The 22,258-nt window shown below is 45.9% G+C and overlaps 1 protein-coding gene across 3 annotated transcripts in view; it reads right to left on the bottom strand.

Annotated features, from left to right (window-relative positions):
• DAB2 (DAB adaptor protein 2) overlaps positions 1-22,258 on the bottom strand; it is a 105,127-nt gene that overhangs the window by 39,410 nt on the left and 43,459 nt on the right. For 2 of the 3 annotated variants that reach the window (XM_073562648.1, XM_073562650.1), the window contains exons 2-7: positions 18,143-18,339; positions 15,835-15,974; positions 10,219-10,317; positions 4,540-4,671; positions 3,734-3,817; positions 2,088-2,114 (exon numbers count right to left, since the gene is read on the bottom strand). In XM_073562648.1, coding sequence (XP_073418749.1) covers positions 2,088-2,114; positions 3,734-3,817; positions 4,540-4,671; positions 10,219-10,317; positions 15,835-15,974; positions 18,143-18,236 — 576 coding nt within the window. In that variant the 5' untranslated portion in view covers positions 18,237-18,339. Of the gene's footprint in view, positions 1-2,087; positions 2,115-3,733; positions 3,818-4,539; positions 4,672-10,218; positions 10,318-15,834; positions 15,975-18,142; positions 18,340-18,440; positions 18,559-22,258 lie in introns of those variants that run through there. The other variant, XM_073562649.1, reaches the window with a different exon arrangement.

Raw genomic sequence — 22,258 nt, forward strand, 5'->3', positions numbered from 1 at the left:
CCTCCTCACTACCAGGCAGCAAACTTCCTCCCCTCTCCTCCTCAATTACTACCAGGCGGCAAACCTTCCCTCTCCTCTCCTCCTCAATTACTACCAGGCGGCAAACCTTCCCTCTCCTCCTCACTTACTACCAGGCGGCAAACCTTCCCTCTCCTCCTCACTTACTACCAGGCAGCAAACCTCCCCTCTCCTCCTCACTTACTACCAGGCGGCAAACATCCCCTCTCCTCCGCACTTACGGCAAAGTGGCAAACCTCCTCCCCTCTCCTCCTCACTCACTACCAGGCAGCAAACCTCCTCTTTTCTCCTTACTTACTACCAGGCAGCAAACCTCCCCTCTCCTCCGAGTCCTTACTACCAGGCAGCAAACATCCCCTCTCCTCCTCACTTACTACCAGGTGCCAATCATCCTTCTCCTCCTCACTTACTGCCAGACATCAAACCTCCCCTCTCATCCTCACTTACTACAAGGTGCCAATCATCCCTCTCCTCCTCACTCACTACCAGGTGGCAAACCTCCCCTCTCCTCCTCACTTACTACCAGGTGGTAAACCTCCCCTCTCCTCCTCACTTACTATCAGGTGCCAAACCTCCCCTCTCATCCTCACTTACTGCCAGACTGCAAACCTCCCCTCTCCTCCTCACTTACTACCAGGTGCCAAACCTCCCCTCTCATCCTCACTTACTGCCAGACTGCAAACATCCCCTCTCCTCCTCACTCACTACCAGGTGCCAAACCTCCCCTCTCCTCGTCACTTACTACCAGGTGCCAATCATTCTTCTCCTCCTCACTTACTGCCAGACAGCAAACCTCCTCTCTCCTCCTCACTTACTACCAGGTGGTAAACCTCCCCTCTCCTCCTCACTTACTACCAGGTGGCAAACCTCCCCTCTCCTCCTCACTTACTACCAGGTGGTAAACCTCCCCTCTCCTCCTCACTTACTATCAGGTGCCAAACCTCCCCTCTCATCCTCACTTACTACCAGGTGGTAAACCTCCCCTCTCCTCCTCACTACCAGGTGGCATGGCTCCCCTCTCCTCCTCACTTACTACCAGGTGCCAAACCTCCTCTCTCCTCCTCACTTACTACCAGGTGCCAAACCTCCTCTCTCCTCCTCACTTACTACCAGGTGCCAAACCTCCTCTCTCCTCCTCACTTACTACCAGGTGCCAAACCTCCCCTCTCCTCCTCACTTACTACCAGGTGGTAAACCTCCCCTCTCCTCCTCACTACCAGGTGGCATGGCTCCCCTCTCCTCCTCACTTACTACCAGGTGCCAAACCTCCTCTCTCCTCCTCACTTACTACCAGGTGCCAAACCTCCCCTCTCCTCCTCACTTACTACCAGGTGGCAAACCTCCCCTCTCCTCCTCACTTACTACCAGGTGGCATGGCTCCCCTCTCCTCCTCACTTACTACCAGGTGGCAAACCTCCCCTCTCCTCCTCACTTACTACCAGGTGGCATGGCTCCCCTCTCCTCCTCACTTACTACCAGGTGGTAAACCTCCCCTCTCCTCCTCACTACCAGGTGGCATGGCTCCCCTCTCCTCCTCACTTACTACCAGGTGCCAAACCTCCCCTCTCCTCATCACTACCAGGAAGTTATGGATACAGAGAAGTTGTAGCTCACATAATACAAATGCACGTTCTCTTTCTTCTCTTTCCCTGACATCTGTGGTCACACAACCTCCTGATATTGCATGGAGATGGCCTGATTTAATCAGCGCAGAGGCTGCTGTAATCACAGGACGCTTCCATGTGCGGGCTGATAATTGTGCTTGGATTATAAACTGAAGATCTATCAGCAGACTCATAGTCCCAATCCATTTACTCCCGAAATGTTTCTTATTATTTTGGTTGTGCATTATCTATCCAATATCCATTTATCTATGGTATTGATTTATTTATCCATTATCTATATATCCATCTCGCTCATATCTTGCTTCTTCCCTATTTGTTTCTTCTGCAGCTGGGAGGAAGATTATGATCCCTTTACTTTGTACTTTGCTTTTCATGAGATCGTTGTGGACAAGTCACTGCCCCTACATGATCAGCACCATACCCGCATTCTGGCTGGGCGCTTACCTCCACCGGCTGGTTGCCTTCTTCATTCTAAAAATAAAAAAAAAACAGAAAAAAAAAATATCACAATTGATGTACATAAAAATATAATAAATCTAATATGTAGAAATATTTCTATCATTAATCAGAAATCCGGTAAGACAGATTCTCAAACCGGATGCTTCTAACAATGAGCAGTCACAGTAAGTATCAACACAAGTAAATGCTATTCCAACTGTGTCCATTAGGGGGAGCCAAGCGTCTATGGAAAGGAAGAGAAAAAGGAGAACACAGGGAAACCGTCTTTTATTCTATCACCCATGCAACATTTGTTTTCTAAATGGTTTTTAGATGCTTAAATTAAAAAAAAAATGTCCTGTCATATTCCACATACACCAGATATCTGTAAAGTGCAGGAACTTCTAAGAAACAGCTGTGTAACCTGACTGTGCTGCGCTGTAGTACCAGGTTCTGCCACACTCCTGGGTATGGCACTGTGCTCCAGTCGGAGGCCACACTACATTTCCTGACGCCAACCTGCACTGACCACACACTGATTGCTTATAGTGGGCTCAGTTTCCAGCCAGTGGATATATAAAGGACAATACTGAAGCAGAAGGGACGAGTGATCACTAGAACCAAGAGTGAAAAAATAACAACTTACACCACCAAGGATGCTGTAATAAACCCTTTTAAGTTCCCTAGCCCACCAGGGATCCAAACCGTAACATCTTCCCTGCCTCAAGCCCTTCAGGTATCCTAAAATTTAACTACTTCATTTCCTAGCCCACCAGTTCATCCTGACCCCCACCAGTTCATCCTGACCCAAACCTCCAGAGGTCCTGATGATAGCCCCCATCACTAACCTCAATCATTACTAGAATCTGATGACAGTAACCGACAGCTACACTAGACCACCAGGTTTACTGACATTAACCCACAGGAGCTTCTAACACTATCTCTCACTGCCTTAGCCCACCAGGGATCTTAAAAATGAATCCCTTGATGTCTAAGCCAGACAGAGATCCTAAAAGTGAACACCTACATACCTTAGCGCTCCTAAAATTTTCCCCTTCACACCCTAGCAAACCACGAATCCTAAAAATAAACCCCATCATACCTTAGCTCACCAGGGATCCTACATTTTTCACAATCAAGCCCACCAGGGATCCTAAAAATGAATCCCTTAATGTCCAAGCCGACCAGGGATCCTAAAAATTAACCCCTTTCCCCACCAGGGATCCTAGAATTTTCCCCTTCACACCCTAGCACACCATGCATCTTAAAAAAATCCTTTAAAGCCTAAGCTTACCATGGATCCTAAAAATTGACATCTTTATGTCCTAGCATTCCAGGGAACCTAAAGCTTTCTCGTTCACTATCCTAGCACATCAATGATCTTAAAATTACCCTAGCCCACCAGGAATCATAAAAAGTAACTTATTCATGCCCTAAACCTCCATAGACCACCAGGGACACTGACATTATCTGCTGTATACGGTAATCTAATTTATGCTATAAGGTCCTGCGTGTCCGGCCAGGGCGTCGTGCCCATGTTCATAGCTGCCCAACGGCACCTACCGAGACGGCGAGGGGAGACTGGTCAGAGGTTGGGCACTTGGTGTCGGTATTATATGTAATTCTGGGGGGGAACTATGGGGGCTTCGTACCTTCTTCTTGTCTTCATCCTCCTTTTTCTTTGTGTTATAGATAACTTGGAATAAATCCTTCAGATCCACAACGAGAGGTTCAGCCTGAGGAGACAGAGGAAAACCCGTGAAGAATAGAGTAACTTGGACCCCTCTAACTGTACACGGATTCAGATGTAGCAGAGCCGAGTCGGTCATAAAGCCAAGATAGAAGTCATGCCGATTTCTTCCAGAAACAGCGTCACCCCTGTCCATATCTGGTATTGCAGCTCAACTCTAATGAAGTGAATGGAGCAGAGCTGCAATACCAGATACAACCTGCAGGCAGGGGAGGCGCTGGGTTTACAAGAAAGCAGACAAGTTTTTCTAATCCTGCACGGATCTGTTTTTGCTCTCTGAACATGTGTGCAATTTTAATAAATAACTGCAAATAACACCCCCAAGTAACAATCCTGGAGGAGCGTATGCAGATCCAGCACTTCTGCTCCTGGATGCCAAGGCAGCCTGGAGCCAGTCATGAACTGCAAAGTGAAACACAGCTTTATAGGAGGGTGGCATTGTGCGAGTACCCATGGGAGCCTCTCTTATGGGTGCGCAATGTACAATGCCACCCTCCTATAAAGCAGAGGCACAAGCAGCACTTACACATTACAGTTCAGGACTGGCTGCAGGCTGCCTTGGCATCCAGGAGCAGAAATGTCAAGTGATTTGACCAATGGGGGAAAAAAAAAAGTAAAAATGTACGGTAACTTTTCCCGACGTTAGTAACTTTCTCCAAAGTCCCGTCACATGGTGCAGCTCCTAATATTCCCGTCACAGCGCCGTACCTGCTGCGATGTCTTTATGGCGAAGAACTGATGCTGCCCTTCAGCTCCGCAGACGTATCCGAACGCTCGGTTGTCAGTCACGTCTCGGGCAATGAAAGAAATCTTGTTAACGGGATGTTCGTGCTCGATTACCTGAAAAGCAATTAGACAGCAGACGTCCCCGATCAATAATCCTGCATCCAAGGAGGAGAGAGAATGTACACAGCAGCCGGAGTGATGGATGGCACACAGGTAGCAGCCATTTCTGCCAATGGTAGAGGAATAGCAGATGTCAGGCAGAACGATGCATGTGCTGCCCCCTGCAGTAAGGGAAGGGCACTGCCTCATCTCACAGATGGGGGCACACTAGCCAGATTACACAGTAGAATAGCCAAGGGGTCAGACTGCCAAACTACTCCTCTGTATATATAAATGGGCATACAGGTATATAGGTGGCTAAATTCTGGAAATCACAGAGTGGAGGTCGTTGCTGATCTGCAAATGATTGAAAAAATGGAAACAACCTGTCAAAACATTCAGTCTACAGTCTGAGAGCCATGTGCAGAAATCCCGGCACTTCCAGTCTCGCCTGCTATCACTGAGGTTATTAATGGTCGTCTGAGGAAGGTTGTGCCGCAAATCATCAAGATCCGCTGGTGGCAGCTTCTGTGTAGGCCATTTTTCAAACAACACTATGCCATATGTAGCTTGTTCTACTGTGAGCAGCCCGTATGGCCTAAACTCACCCCCATGGCTGCAGCGTCTCTGGACTTATCTCCATCAAACACATCTGGGACATCATTGGTCGGTGATTACTCAGGAGCTGCCAGCAGGGGATCTTGATGATTTGTACATTCAGTGGCAGAACCTTCCCCAGGCGACCATTAATAACCTGTGAAAGCAGCAAAGACTGGAAGTGCCAGAAATTTTGTACGTGAAAGACTCCAGACTGAAAGATTTGATAAGTTGTCTCCATTTTTCAACCACTCTCCGATCAGTGACGTCTCCACCCTGTGATTTCCCGATCAGCGACATCTCCACCCTGTGATTTCCCCGATCAGCGACGTCTCCACCCTGTGATTTCCCCGATCAGCGACATCGCCACCCTATGATTTCCCCGATCAGCGACATCTCCACCCTATGATTTCTCCGATCAGCGACGTCTCCACCCTATGATTTCCCCGATCAGCGACATCTCCACCCTATGATTTCTCCGATCAGCGACGTCTCCACCCTGTGATTTCCCTGATCAGCGACATCTCCACCCTGTGATTTCTCCGATCAGCGACGTCTCCACCCTATGATTTCCCCGATCAGCGACATCTCCACCCTGTGATTTCTCCGATCAGCGACATCTCCACCCTATGATCTCTCTGATCAGCAACGTCTCCATCCTGTGATTTCCCGATCAGCGACGTCTCCATCCTATGATTTCCAGGTCAGTGACGTCTCCATCCTGTGATTTCCCGATCAACGACATCTCCATCCTGTGATTTCTCGATCAGCGACGTCTCCACCCTGTGATTTCATGATCAGCGATGTCTCCATCCTGTTATTTCCCAATCAGCGACGTCTCCATCCTGTGATTTCCAGGTCAGTGACATCTCCATCCTGTGATTTCCCGATCAACGACATCTCCATCCTGTGATTTCTCGATCAGCGACGTCTCCATCCTGTGATTTCTCGATCAGCGACGTCTCCACCCTGTGATTTCCTGATCAGCCACGTCTCCACCCTGTGATTTCCCGATCAGCAACGTCTCCATCCTGTCATTTCCCGATCACCTTCGTGTCCACCCTGTGATTTCCAGGTCAGTGACGTCTCCACCCTGTGATTTCCCGATCAGCTATGTCTCCACCCTGTGATTACCCGATCACCTTCGTGTCCACCCTGTGATTTCCAGGTCAGTGACGTCTCCATCCTGTGATTTCCCGATCGGCGACGTCTCCATCCTGTGATTTCCAGGTCAGTGACGTCTCCATCCTATGATTTCCAGATCAGTGACGTCTCCGTCCTGTGATTTCCCAATCAGCCACGTCTCCACCCTGTGATATCTCAATCAGCCACATCTCCACCCTGTGATTTCTCAATCAGCGATGTCTACACCCTGTGATTTCTCAATCAGCCACATCTCCACCCTGTGATTTCTCGATCAGCGACGTCTACACCCTGTGATTTCTCAATCAGCCACGTCTCCACCCTGTGATTTCTCAATCACCGACATCTCCACCCTATGATTTCCCAATCAGCCACGTCTCCACCCTGTGATTTCTCAATCACCGACATCTCCACCCTGTGATTTCCCAATCAGCCTCGTCTCCACCCTGTGATTTCTCAATCAGCGAAGTCTACACCCTGTGATTTCTCAATCAGCCACGTCTCCACCCTGTGATTTCTCAATCAGCTACGTCTCCACCCTGTGATATCTCAATCAGCCACGTCTCCACCCTGTGATTTCCCGATCCGCCCTGTGATATCTCAATCAGCCACGTCTCCACCCTGTGATTTCTCGATCAGCGACGTCTACACCCTGTGATATCTCAATCAGCGACGTCTCCACCCTGTGATTTCTCGATCAGCCACGTCTCCACCCTGTGATTTCCTGAGCAGTGACATTTCCATCCTGTGAGTTTATATCTCCAAGGTAACAGACTACAAACAAACTCTGTGCAGTCAGATCCTGTGCTTCTTTGTTCCCTCTGCCCTTGTTCTATCTCTAGATTATGAAGAAAAGGCAGCAGATGGAGGGAAGTAACACATGAATGCAGGATCAGACGACACTCAGGGTTTAATCGTAGTCTGTTACCATGGAAACACAAAGCTGCTGTTACCAAGGAAACACAAAGCTCTACATAGGTACTGCTGTGTACACATTGAAATAAGATACTTTAAAATCAACACTTTTTTGCCAGACTGCTTCATTTGAAATACAAGGGAGCAATAGAAGAAAAGCTAGATACAAAGAACGCTGCTCTTCTTTCCCCTGGGACTTCTCTCGTGCTTCACCCCACCTCTGGAATTCACTACTATAGGTCCCTGAGTGCAAGGTTTAAGGTTCTGGTTTTTTTTTAACATGAAGCAGGAGGGATATGACCGCTGCGAAGCTGATGGAAATTATGTTATTTCTGTGTCCCGGGAAGAAAATGAGGCTGTGACTGAATCATAAGTGAAATCTCCGACGGTCGAGAGTGACGCCTCCTCACACCATCAATATTTTAACAGCTGGGGGTCATAAAACCTCGTCACCTTCCATCAGCCAAAGCGTCCAGAGAAATTGACCGGAACGTCATGTTCCAGATGACTGAGGACCTGGTTGCGCAAGTGTTAGAATAGCTATGTTCAATTCTCACTTCATTTCTTTTTATTTTTGCAAATAACTGTGAAAAATATTCAGGGTGGAATTTGTTGGATGTTGTTGTGCAGGAATCTGAGCAGCTACGAACGACCCTAAAACACCCACAAGTTACAGTGTATGTCTACATATATACACTGTACATCCTGCTGTCTGCACTTATACATATATATCATGTACGGGACCGCATTACACCACTCATAGACGCATACTGTACTGTGATATTACAAGCAGGTACACCGCTCATAGACGCATACTGTACTGTGATATTACAATCTGGTACACCGCTCATAGACGCATACTGTACTGTGATATTACAATCAGGTACACTGCTCATAGACGCATACTGTACTGTGATATTACAAGCAGGTACACCACTCATAGACGCATACTGTACTGTGATATTACAAACAGGTACACCGCTCATAGACGCATACTGTACTGTGATATTATTAGCAGGTACACCACTCATAGATGCATACTGTACTGTGATATTACTAGTAGGTACACCGCTCATAGACGCATACTGTACTGTGATAGTACAAGCAGGTACACCACTCATAGATGCATACTGTACTGTGATATTACTAGCAGCTACACCGCTAATAGGCGCATACTGTACTGGGATATTACAAGCAGGTACACTGCTCATAGACGCATACTGTACTGTGATATTACAAGCAGGTACACCGCTCATAGACGTATACTGTACTGTGATATTACAAGCAGGTACACCGCTCAGACATATACTGTATTGTGATATTACAAACTGTACTGTGATATTACAAGCAGGTACACCACTCATAGATGCATACTGTACTGTGATATTACTAGTAGGTACACCGCTCATAGACGCATACTGTACTGTGATAGTACAAGCAGGTACACCACTCATAGATGCATACTGTACTGTGATATTACTAGCAGCTACACCGCTCATAGGCGCATACTGTACTGGGATATTACAAGCAGGTACACCGCTCATAGACGTATACTGTACTGTGATATTACAAGCAGATACACCGCTCATACATATACTGTATTGTGATATTACAAACTGTACTGTGATATTACAAGCAGGAACACTGCTCATAGACGTATACTGTACTGTGATATTACTAGGTACACCGCTCATAGACGCATACTGTACTGTGATATTACAAGCAGGTACACCACTCATAGATGCATACTGTACTGTGATATTACTAGTAGGTACACCGCTCATAGACGCATACTGTACTGTGATAGTACAAGCAGGTACACCACTCATAGATGCATACTGTACTGTGATATTACTAGCAGCTACACCGCTCATAGGCGCATACTGTACTGGGATATTACAAGCAGGTACACCGCTCATAGACGTATACTGTACTGTGATATTACAAGCAGATACACCGCTCAGACATATACTGTATTGTGATATTACAAACTGTACTGTGATATTACAAGCAGCAACACTGCTCATAGACGTATACTGTACTGTGATATTACTAGGTACACCGCTCATAGACGCATACTGTACTGTGATATTACAAGCAGGTACACCACTCATAGACGCATTCTGTCCTATGATATTACAAGCAGGTACACTGCTCATAGACACATACTGTACTGTGATATTAGAAGCAGGAACACCGCTCATAGACGCATACTGTACTGTGATATTACATGCAGGTACACCGCTCATAGATGCATACTGTACTGTGATATTACAAGCAGGTACACCGCTCATAGATGCATACTGTACTGTGATATTGCAAGCAGGTACACAACTCATAGATGCATACTGTACTGTGATATTACAAGCAGGTACACCGCTCATAGACACATACTGTACTGTGATATTACAAGCAGGTACACCACTCATAGATGCATACTGTACTGTGATATTACAAGCAGGTACACCACTCATAGATGCATACTGTACTGTGATATTACTAGGTACACCGCTCATAGACGCATTCTGTCCTATGATATTACAAGCAGGTACACCGCTCATAGACGCATTCTGTCCTATGATATTACAAGCAGGTACACCGCTCATAGACGCATTCTGTCCTATGATATTACAAGCAGGTACACAGACTTGTCTCTCAGAAGTAGCGTTCACAGTGGCACCATATGGAAGCACACGTGGGGCCTTGGCTCTGTAGGTAGGGTCACTCAACCACATCCATGAGAATTACCAGCTACAACCCCAGATAATCCTAAGGAACAAGCCAGTCTCAAAGCCAATAAGAAACCAATTTGACCCTTGAGATGACGAACAGAGAAAACAAAACTGTTTTTCAATTTATCTTTCGTCATATGCATTCACATAAAGATAAAAATGGCCAAAACCTTACCCCAGTTTTCTCGTCAATTATTTTTATACCAGAAAGGGAAATGTTCACCCAGATTCGCTGCTTGTGTTGTCCCTGAGCCCGACCTGCAGCGGCCATACCCTATGAAAGACAACATGTAATGCAACATTAATATACACTGCTCAAAAAAATAAAGGGAACACTTAAACAACAGAATATAGTTTCAAGTAAATCAAACTTCTGTGAAATCAAACTGTCCACTTAGGAAGCAAAACTGACTGACAATCAATCTCACATACTGTTGTGCAAATGGAAAAGAGAACAGATGGAAATTATTGGCAATTATCAAGACACTCTCAACAAAGGAGTGGTTCTGAAGGTGTGGACCACAAACCACATCTCAGCACTAGTGTTGAGCATTCCGATACAGCAAGTATCGGCCGATACCCGATACTTGCGGTATCGGAATTCCGATACCGACTTCCGATATTTTTTCAATATCGGAATTCGGCATCGGAATCGGAAGTTTAAAGTTGACTGACAGACTGACGTCATCATGATGCGCGGTGTGTGCGCATCATGATGCGCCGTCATTTCGGGCCTTCCGGGGGTCTCTGCCGGCCTGCCGGGGGGCTGTGCCGGCCTGCCGGGGGGCTGTGTGGACTGCCCGGGGTCTGTACCGGCCTGCCGGGGGGCTGTGCCGGCCTGCCGGTGGTCTGTGCACCCTGTGGGGGTCTGTACCGGCCTGCCGGGGGGCTGTGCCGGCCTGCCGGTGGTCTGTGCACCCTATGGGGGTCTGTACCGGCCTGCCGGGGGGCTGTGCCGGCCTGCCGGTGGTCTGTGCACCCTGTGGGGGTCTGTACCGGCCTGCCGGGGGGCTGTGCCGGCCTGCCGGGGGGCTGTGCTGATGTCCGGGGGTCTGTGCAAGCATCGTCCGATGGGACTACAAGTCCCATCGGGCGATGCCTGCTACCATGACAGTGATTGACACATTAGCCAATGATGGGACAGTAGTAGTCCCATCATCCGGCTAATGTGTTAAATGTTAAAAAAAAAAAAAAAAAAATACTACATACATACTACATGCATGCTACATACATACTACATGCTACATACATACTACATATATACTACATACATACTACATACATGCTACATACATACTACATGCATGCTACATACATACTACATGCTACATACATACTACATGCATGCTACATACATACTACATGCTACATACATACTACATACATACTGCATGCTACATACATACTACATACATACTACATACATACTACATACATACTACATACATACTACATGCATGCTACATGCATGCTACATACATACTACATGCTACATACATACCACATACATACTACATACATACTACATATATACTACATGCATGCTACATACTACATACATACTACATACATGCTACATACTACATACATACTACATACATACTACATGCATGCTACATACATACTACATGCATGCTACATACATACTACATGCCACATACATACCACATACATACTACATACATACTACATATATACTACATGCATGCTACATACATACTACATGCTACATACATACCACATACATACTACATACATGCTACATATATACTACATGCATGCTACATACATACTACATATATACTACATGCATGCTACATACATACTACATGCTACATGCATGCTACATACATACTACATACATACTACATGCTACATACATACCACATATATACTACATACATACAATACATTCATACAATACATACATAGACATACAGTACATATAACATAGAGTAACATACTTACCAATACTTGTCACATTGTTCCCCGAAGCCATTGTCTTTTCCGGAATAAATATTAACATAACAAACCACAAAAATACTCACCCACGATCCGAAGCAGTCCACGAGTGTGTCCCACGACGATCTTGGGTAGAGAACGGCAGCATCAGATGATGCTGCCGTTCTCTACGGCCTGCAGGAATCCAATGACGGAAGGTAGGTATCCTTCCGCACTGTATTCCTCCGCCACTTAAAAAAAAAAAAGTCCCTAGTCTCACTTTATGCCATTGCTGCGTGGGAAATTCCCACACAGCAATGGCATAAAGTGAGACTAGGGACATTTTTTTTTTTTTTTAAGTGGCGGAGGAATACAGTGCGGAAGGATACCTACCTTCCGTCATTGGATTCCTGCAGCCCGTAGAGAATGGCAGCATCATCTGATGCTGCCGTTCTCTACCCAAGATCGTCGTGGGACACACTCGTGGACTGCTTCGGATCGTGGGTGAGTATTTTTGTGGTTTGTTATGTTAATATTTATTCCGGAAAAGACAATGGCTTCGGGGAACAATGTGACAAGTATTGGTAAGTATGTTACTCTATGTTATATGTACTGTATGTCTATGTATGTATTGTATGAATGTATTGTATGTATGTAGTATATATGTGGTATGTATGTAGCATGTAGTATGTATGTAGTATGTATGTAGCATGCATGTAGCATGTAGTATGTATGTAGCATGCATGTATTATATATGTAGTATGTATGTAGTATGTATGTAGTATGTATGTAGCATGCAGTATGTATGTAGCATGCATGTAGTATATATGTAGTATGTATGTGGTATGTATGTAGCATGTAGTATGCATGTAGCATGCAGTATGTATGTAGCATGCATGTAGTATATATGTGGTATGTATGTAGCATGTAGTATGTATGTAGCATGCATGTAGTATGTATGTAGCATGCATGTAGTATATATGTAGTATGTATGTAGCATGTAGTATGTAGCATGCATGTAGTATATATGTAGTATGTATGTAGCATGTAGTATGTATGTAGCATGCATGTAGTATATATGTAGTATGTATGTAGCATGTAGTATGTATGTAGCATGCATGTAGTATATATGTGTTATGTATGTAGCATGTAGCATGCATGTAGCATGCATGTAGTATGTATGTAGTATATATGTGGTATGTATGTAGCATGCAGTATGCATGTAGCATGCATGTAGTATATATGTAGTATGTATGTTGCATGTAGTATTTATGTAGTATGAATGTAGCATGTATGTAGTATGTAGTATGAATGTAGCATGTATGTAGTATGCATGTTGTATGTATGTAGCATGTAATTTTTTTTTTTTTTTTTACATTTAACACATTAGCCGGATGATGGGACTACTACTGTCCCATCATTGGCTAATGTGTCAATCACTGTCATGGTAGCAGGCATCGCCCGATGGGACTTGTAGTCCCATCGGACGATGCCTGCACAGACCCCCGGAGCTTGCACAGACCACCGGCAGGCCGGCACAGCCCCCCGGCAGGCCGGCACAGCCCCCCGGAGCCTGCACAGACCACCGGCAGGCCGGCACAGACCACCGGAGCCTGCACAGACCCCCTGGCAGGCCGGCACAGCCCCCCGAAAGGCCCATACAGACCCCAGAGAGGCTGTACAAGGGCAGGAAAGGGTTTTTCTTATTCCGATACCGGAAGTCCCATAGACTTGAATGGGTCTTCCGGTATCGGAATCGGCGATACCGATACTTTTTTTAAAGATCGGCCGATACCATCCGATACGATACTTTGAAGTATCGGACGGTATCGCTCAACTCTACTCAGCACCAATGCTTTCTGGCTGATGTTTTGGTCACTTTTGAATGGTGGTTGTGCTTTCACACTTGTGGCAGCATGAGACGGACTCTACAACCCACACAAGTGGCTCAGGTAGTGCAGCTCATCCAGGATGGCACATCAATGCGAGCTGTGGCAAGAAGGTTTGCTGTGTCTGTCAGCGTAGTGTCCAGAGGCTAGTGGCGCTACCAGGAGACAGGCCAGTACACCAGGAGACATGGAGGGGGCCGTAGGAGGGCAACAACCCAGCAGCAGGACCGCTACCTCAGCCTTTGTGCAAGGAGGAACAGGAGGAGCACTGACAGAGCCCTGCAAAATGACCAACAGCAGGCCACAAATGTGCATGTGTCTGCACAAACGGTTAGAAACCGACTCCATGAGGATGGTCTGAGGGTCCGACATTCACAGATGGGGGTTGTGCTCATAGCCCAACACCGTGCAGGATGCTTGGCATTTTCCACAGAACACCACTGAGCACATGTGACAGAGTCTGGAGACGCCGTGGAGAGTGATCTCCTGCCTGCAACATCCTTCAGCATGACTGGTTTGGCAGTGGGTCAGTAATGGTGTGGGGTGGCATTTCTTTGGAGGGCTACACAGCCCTCCATGTGCTCGGCAGAGGTAGCCTGACTGCTATTAGGTACCGAGAAGAGATCCTCAGACCCCTTGTAAGACCATATGCTGGTGCGGTTGGACCTGGGTTCCTCCTAATGCAGGACAATGCCAGACCTCATGTGGCTGGAGTGTGTCAGCAGTTCCTGCAAGATGAAGGCATTGAAGCTATGGACTGGCCCGCCCGTTCCCCAGACCTGAATCCGATTGAGCACATCTGGGACATCATGTCTCGCTCCATCCACCAACTTCACGTTGCACCACAGACTGTCCAGTAATTGGCGGATGCTTTAGTCCAGGTCTGGGAGGAGATCCCTCAGGATACACCTCATCAGGAGTATGCCCAGGTGTTTTACAGTAGGGAGATCACACAGGCACGTGGAGGCCACACACACTACTGAGCATCATTTTGACTTGAATTAAAGACATTACATTCCACTTTAATTTTGTGTGTGACTCCAAATCCAGGCCTCCATTGGTTAATAAATTTGATTTCCATTGACAATATTTGTGTGATTTTGTTGTCAGCACGTTCAACTTTGTACAGAAAAAAATATTCAATGAGAATATTTCATTCAGATCTAGGATGTGTTATTTGAGTGTTCCCATTATTTTATTGAGCAGTGTATAAGGCAGCTCAATATAATCATGTATCTCTGTATACAGGGAGCTGCCCCTAGTGGTGGCTGCAGACAGGATCTTATCATGTATCTCTGTATACAGGGAGCTCCCCCTAGTGGTGGCTGCAGACAGGATCTTATCATGTATCTCTGTATACAGGGAGCTCCCCCTAGTGGTGACTGCACAAAGGATCTTATCATGTATCTCTGTATACAGGGAGCTTCCCCTAGTGGTGATTGTAGACAGGATCTTATCATGTATCTCTGTATACAGGGAGCTCCCCCTAGTGGTGGCTGCAGACAGGATCTTATCATGTATCTCTGTATACAGGGAGCTCCCCCTAGTGGTGGCTGCAGACAGGATCTTATCATGTATCTCTGTATACAGGGAGCTCCCCCTAGTGGTGGCTGCAGACAGGATCTTATCATGTATCTCTGTATACAGGGAGCTCCCCCTAGTGGAGGCTGCAGACAGGATCTTATCATGTATCTCTGTATACAGGGAGCTCCCCCTAGAGGAGGCTGCAGACAGGATCTTATCACGTATCTCTGTATACAGGGAGCTCCCCCTAGTGGAGGCTGCAGACAGGATCTTATCATGTATCTCTGTATACAAGGAGCTCCCCCTAGTGGTGGCTGCAGACAGGATCTTATCATGTATCTCTGTATACGGGGAGCTCCCCCTAGTGGAAGCTGCAGACAGGATCTTATGTATCTCTGAATACAGGGAGCTCCCCCTAGTGGTGCTAGAGCGCTCACCTTCAGCTTCATCATGGAGTCCTGACTCATTTTATCTCCACGTGCTTCCGGTACATCATCAATTCCAATTAATTTGGCTTTATATCGTACTCCATCCACTTTAAATCTGGCCAAGAGGAATTCGTCTGTTTTCTCTGGACCTGCAGGAATGACAGATAAATTCAGTCAATAAGCAAAACTCGTCTTTTCAATGTCTAAAAAACTACAATCCCCATCACGGCCGATCAGGAATCTCCGCCAGCTTCTCTAATAACGCCATTAATAATTGGGACATGAGCAGTGTCCCCCGCCGCGCCCCATGGGGTAACCCAATATTCTGCAGCGCTGTGTAATGACCCTCCGCTGACAGCCCGGTGGGCCGGAATCCTGCCCAGCGCAGCACGGCGATCACATTTCAGCGGTCACAGCGGGACCTTCATTCAGCACTTTATATGAATGCCAGATGTTTGCGGCCCGGGGACACATGGCTCGGATTAACCGTCCAGTCTCTTCCCTACGATGAAGATGCTGGAGGTCGGGAGGATCTTCACCTGTCAAAACACTGTCCACCGGACTCCATATTTCTGCCAGATTCACAACCGCAAATATTTTCTATATTTTTTGATGCGTTCGATGTGAAAAAAAAAAAAAGATTGAGACTCTACCACTAGCCTATTTACCACTCATAAGGGGGCACCACACAACCCCTACATTCTCAACTCATGGTATATGTAAACCACACAGCGCACACCCTGCGCCATGAGGACGCCCACATTGGGAAGAAGCGGTGCTATAAAGGAGATCTGTCACCAGATTTCACAATATAAACTATATACATTGATAAATAGATCCCTTAAGCCTGATGAGGCTGGTGTACTTGCTTAGAAATCCACATAATAATGAGTGTATGATTATATTAAAATGAGAATTTTAGGAGTCCAGTTGAAGTGTGAAAGAGCTCAAGTGTCCAATGTATTCAGTCTCTGTCCACCCAGCCCGACTGACTGCTGCAGCTTATACTGTGCAGAGTGAGGCCTTAGTAGCAGTAGAAGAAAGAAGGGATAGCGAGGAGCTGTCAGTCAGATTAGATGGGTGGAGATTCAGCAGCAGGAACAGCAGGGAGGAATGACACCGAGGAGCTGTCAGTCAAGCCATGTGGGCAGAAATTCAACAGCCATGGGGAGGAGGGACACTGAGGAACTGTAAATCAAGGTAGGTGGCTGAGGTTCAGCAGCAGGAAGGAAGAACACTGAGGAGCTGTCAGTCAGACTCTGTAGGCAGAAACTCAACAGCATCGGGGAGGAGGGACACTGAGGAACTATAAATCAAGGTAGGTGGCTGAGGTTCAGCAGCAGGAACAAAGAACACTGAGGAGCTGTCAGTCAGTCTCTGTATGCAGAAATTCAACAGCAGCAGGAAGGAAGGATACTAAGGAGCTGTAAATCAAGGTAAGTGGCTGAGATTCAGCAGCAGGGAGGAGGGATACTGAGGAGTTGTCAGTCAGTCTATGTGGGCGGTAACTCAACAGCAGGGAGGAAGACCTTTGATGAACTGTCAATCATGCTAGGTAACAGTTTCAGCAGCAGGGAGAAAGGATACTGAGGGGCTGGCAGTCAAGCTATATGGGCAGAAATTCAACAGCAGCGGGGAGGAGAGACACTGAGGAGCTGTAAATCAAAGTAGGTGCTGAGATTCAGCAGCAGGAAGTGAAGACACTGAGGAGCTGTCAGTCAGGCTATGTGAGTGTGGAAATTCAACAGCAGCAGTGAGGAGGGACACTGAGGAAATGTCAATAAGGCTATGTGGCTAAAATTCATCAGCAGGGAGGAGGGACACTGAGGAACCGTAAATCAAGGTAAGTGGCTGAGCTTCAGCAGCAGGAAGGAAGGGCTCTGAGGAGCTGTCAGTCAGGCTATGTGGGCGGAAATTCAACAGCAGCAGGGAGGAGGGACACTGAGGTGCTGTAAATCAAACTATTTTCGCAGATTCAGTGCCAGGAACAGCTGGCAGGAAGGACACTGAGGAGCTGTCAGTCAGGCTAGGTAGGCAGAAATCAAGTTAAAACTTTCATAAAGGATTATACAGCCATTCTCATGTGTATTTTCACAGTAAGTACAGCAATTTCATCAGGTCTAAGAAATCTAGAATAATATATGCAGTTTGTATTGTGAAATCTGGTAACAGATCTGCTCTATGTATGATGCATCACAGTATATAACTATAGTCTGAGGAGGATATCTTATGTCATTTGTAGTAGGAGGCTCTCCTATAGGGATCCAAATATTAGATGTATAGTTTCGTGCAGCTTGTACCCAGTACAAGGTTTTACCTTTTTTCTTTTCCCTCTTGGTCACTGGTTTGCCGGCTGGAGCTGGAGTTACGTCAGTGGAAGTGCTGGTGCAGGATTCTACATCGGTCGACATGATTGGAGGCCTGCCTCACAACGTCTGTATCATTAAAAACACGATGGACCAATTACAGAGGAACGTTCCAAAATCGCCTCTCAAAGGAAAGTCATAATTACACCTAAAAGACAAAAAAAAGACAAAATCTAGTCCGGAATTTTCATTTCCTCCTTTTTACAATAGGTGGTAGTAGAAGAAGAAGCAAAGAGAGTGGAGTCACACCTGACTGCAGGGTCAGACCACACAGGATTTGTTTGTAGTCTGTTACCATGGAGACACATAAGTCTGTATAGGAGCTGTACACAACAAAAAAAATAGATTTATTTTTTTTTAGTGAACATTTTTGGGTAAGTTGTGCTTTTCTTTGCAGGCAGATAGGCGGCACATCACTGTGATATCGTAATATAACCTTGCTTATTTTAGATTTATGACCGCCATTATAATTAAACGCTGTGTTATGGCGAGTGACATGATGTAATAAAACCGAGGCGCCAGTATTAAGTGTAATCACAGGCTGATATAGACTAAGCATTTAGGGAACGACTAGATTTATGCTTCTTGGTTGAATCCTATCTGGATTTTAATAGTGCGACGCGGGACATCCTGATCCCAAAGGACCGGGCGATATTTCTTATTTTATAAGATTAAGTCAAATCCACCAATGTATTTTGTGTTTTGCTTTGCTCATTGTGCAGTAAAAATGACTTATTTTCCCACGAATTGGGTTTGATTTTTTTTTTTTTTTGCCAGATGAGCTGTAGTTTTGACCAGCATCATTTTGGAATACATATGAAGCGTGGATCACTTTTGTATTGCAGTTTTTATTAGGAGGAAAAAAAATACACTATTCTTGTGTTTCAATTTAGACTTTAAAGGCATTTAAGGTACGGTTTAAATAATTTCGATAGATCAGGCTTTTTGGCCGATTCTGATGCTGTTTTCCGTTTTGCGCTATGTCGCTCCATTGCAGAGATATTTACATTTGATCTTTCCGGAGCGCAGAATGTGAAATCTCTGCTTGCAGACCGACTGGTCAGCAACAGATATAACAATTTCAAGCACTACCAAGCTGTGATTGGTAGAGTCTTGGAGGAAGGGATGAAAGCACATGTCCCTAGAGAAGACTCTGAAGAAACACCCAGTTGAGCTGTAAGCAGAGATTTCACATACTGTGCTCCAGAAGAAACTAATGTAAATATCTCTGCAATGGGGCAATGCAGATTAAAACGGAAAAAGGAAAAAAGAATCAGGGAATATAAGGGATGTTTATAAGGTATTTAACTTATTTTTTAGAGAAAGTGGCAACTAAAGGGGTCACTGCTGGTAGACGAAAATGTTGCCTGTATAACACAGACGGGACCAAGAATGGACGTGTGAAGTACAAGTACAGTAGATGTCGGGAAGGTGTTCAGTCAACAAGCAGCAGTACCAGGGCAAGTCACTACCAAATGTTCGAAGAGAACACGGAAAGTACTGAACATTCGACCCCTCGATTTGGCCAATTAGCATGGGACCTGGAACTCTGACAACCAGCTATCAAATATTGAAATTTTCCAAATGTTGCGGAATTTGGGAAAATAGTTTCCAAAACATGGCTGTTTTTTGCCTCGATGTTTCTGAAAACTGAGTAGATGACAGATATTTCTATTTTTCAATGCTGTCGGGAAATGAGCCGGAAATTTCCTAGAGCAAAGCTTTACAAGATGCCAGCGCACGGCATCGGGGCTGTAAACTGTCCTCAGTCCAAACCGAATTCCAGGAAGATGAGCTCCCGGGATGGAGCCTTCAGAGCAGCTGTCAGCCTTACGTAACATCTCAGAAGAAACGTCCTGTGCCCCGCCGGCAATACAAAACAGGCCCCATCTGTGAAACGCCGCAAGTTCCCGGCAAACAGAATGGATAACTACAATCAACCTTCAGAAAAAGCAGAAAGTGAAGACGACGATGACTCTGAAGGGTCCGGGAAATCACTCTGATGACACTTAACACTCAGTACTTAAAGGGACTGTCCACAGGATAGGGGAAAATTTCCAATTCAGTAAGGTCCTACAAAAAAGGACAGTTTATTATCTGCCATTTTGTACTCTATCTTCGGCAGTCCCATAGAGAACAGAGTGGCAGTGGTCAAGCATGAGCGGTGGTGGTCAACCATGGGGGTGGTGGTGGTCGGGCATGCGCATATACGCTCAATGGGGAATAAAGTGGGTTATTCTAGTGATCATTCATGGTCTCAGCGGCCAGACGCTTTTCTCAAAACATACGACACATCATATAAAGAGAGCAATCACTGGAGAAGAACATCATGATCAGAAGAATAGAAGGAACAAGGCAAAGAGGAAGACCAGAAACCCAACGGCCGGACAATATCAAGATAATGGCAGAGAAGACCCCGGTGGACCTATCTAGGCTTGCAGAAGATCGATCTTCCTACAGAGGGTTCATCCACCAAGTTGCCATGGCTCGAGATCAAGCCGAAGGTTGAGTAATATCTACATTCTGGTTGCTATGGACACGAGTAATATCTACATTCTGGTTGCTATGGACACAAGAGTAATATCTACAGCCTGGTTGGTAGGGACACAAGAGTAATAGCTACAGCCTGGTTACTAGGGACACAAGAGTAATATCTACAGCCTGGTTGCTAGGGAAGCAAGAGTAATAGCTACAGCCCGGTTGCTAGGGACACAAGAGTAATAGCTACAGCCTGGTTGCTAGGGACACAAGAGTAATAGCTACAGCCCGGTTGCTAGGGACACAAGAGTAATATCTACATTCTGGTTGCTATGGACACAAGAGTAATATCTACAGCCCGGTTGCTAGGGACACAAGAGTAATAGCTACAGCCTGGTTGCTAGGGACACAGGAGTAATATCTAAAGCCCGGTTGCTAGGGACGCAAGAGTAATATCTACAGCCTGGTTGCTAAGGACACAAAAGAAATATCTACAGCCTGGTTGCTAGGGAAGCAAGAGTAATATCTACAGCCTGTTTGCTAGGGACGCAAGAGTAATATCTACAGCCTGTTTGCTAGGGACGCAAGAGTAATATCTACAGCCTGTTTGCTAGGGACGCAAGAGTAATATCTACAGCCTGTTTGCTAGGGACGCAAGAGTAATATCTACAGCCTGGTTGCTAGGGACACAAGAGTAATATCTACAGCCTGTTTGCTAGGCACGCAAGAGTAATATCTACAGCCTGGTTACTAGGGACACAAGACTAATATCTACAGCCTGGTTGCTAGGGACACAAGACTAATATCTACAGCCTGGTTGCTAGGGACACAAGAGTAATATCTACAGCCTGGTTGCTAGGCACGCAAGAGTAATATCTACAGCCTGTTTGCTAGGCACGCAAGAGTAATATCTACAGCCTGGTTACTAGGGACACAAGACTAATATCTACAGCCTGGTTGCTAGGGACACAAGAGTAATATCTACAGCCTGGTTGCTAGGGACACAAGAGTAATATCTACAGCCCGGTTGCTAGGGACACAAGAGTAATATCTACAGCCTGGTTGCTAGGGACACAAGAGTAATATCTACAGCCTGTTTGCTAGGGACGCAAGAGTAATATCTACAGCCTGGTTGCTAGGGACACAAGAGTAATATCTACAGCTCGGTTGCTAGGGACACAAGAGTAATATCTACAGCCTGTTTGCTAGGGACACAAGAGTAATATCTACAGCCTGGTTGCTAGGGACACAAGAGTAATATCTACAGCCTGGTTGCTAGGGACACAAGAGTAATATCTACAGCCCGGTTGCTAGGGACACAAGAGTAATATCTACAGCCTGGTTGCTAGGGACACAAGAGTAATATCTACAGCCTGGTTGCTAGGGACACAAGAGTAATATCTACAGCCTGGTTGCTAGGGACACAAGAGTAATATCTACAGCCTGGTTGCTAGGGACACAAGAGTAATATCTACAGCCCGGTTGCTAGGGACACAAGAGTAATATCTACAGCCTGGTTGCTAGGGACACAAGAGTAATATCTACAGCCTGGTTGCTAGGGAAGCAAGGCTCTTTTATACTTTATTTTT

Source organism: Dendrobates tinctorius, unplaced genomic scaffold (assembly GCF_039654945.1).
Source record: "Dendrobates tinctorius isolate UK_male_01 unplaced genomic scaffold, ASM3965494v1 ptg000362l, whole genome shotgun sequence".
NCBI lineage: Eukaryota > Metazoa > Chordata > Amphibia > Anura > Dendrobatidae > Dendrobates > Dendrobates tinctorius.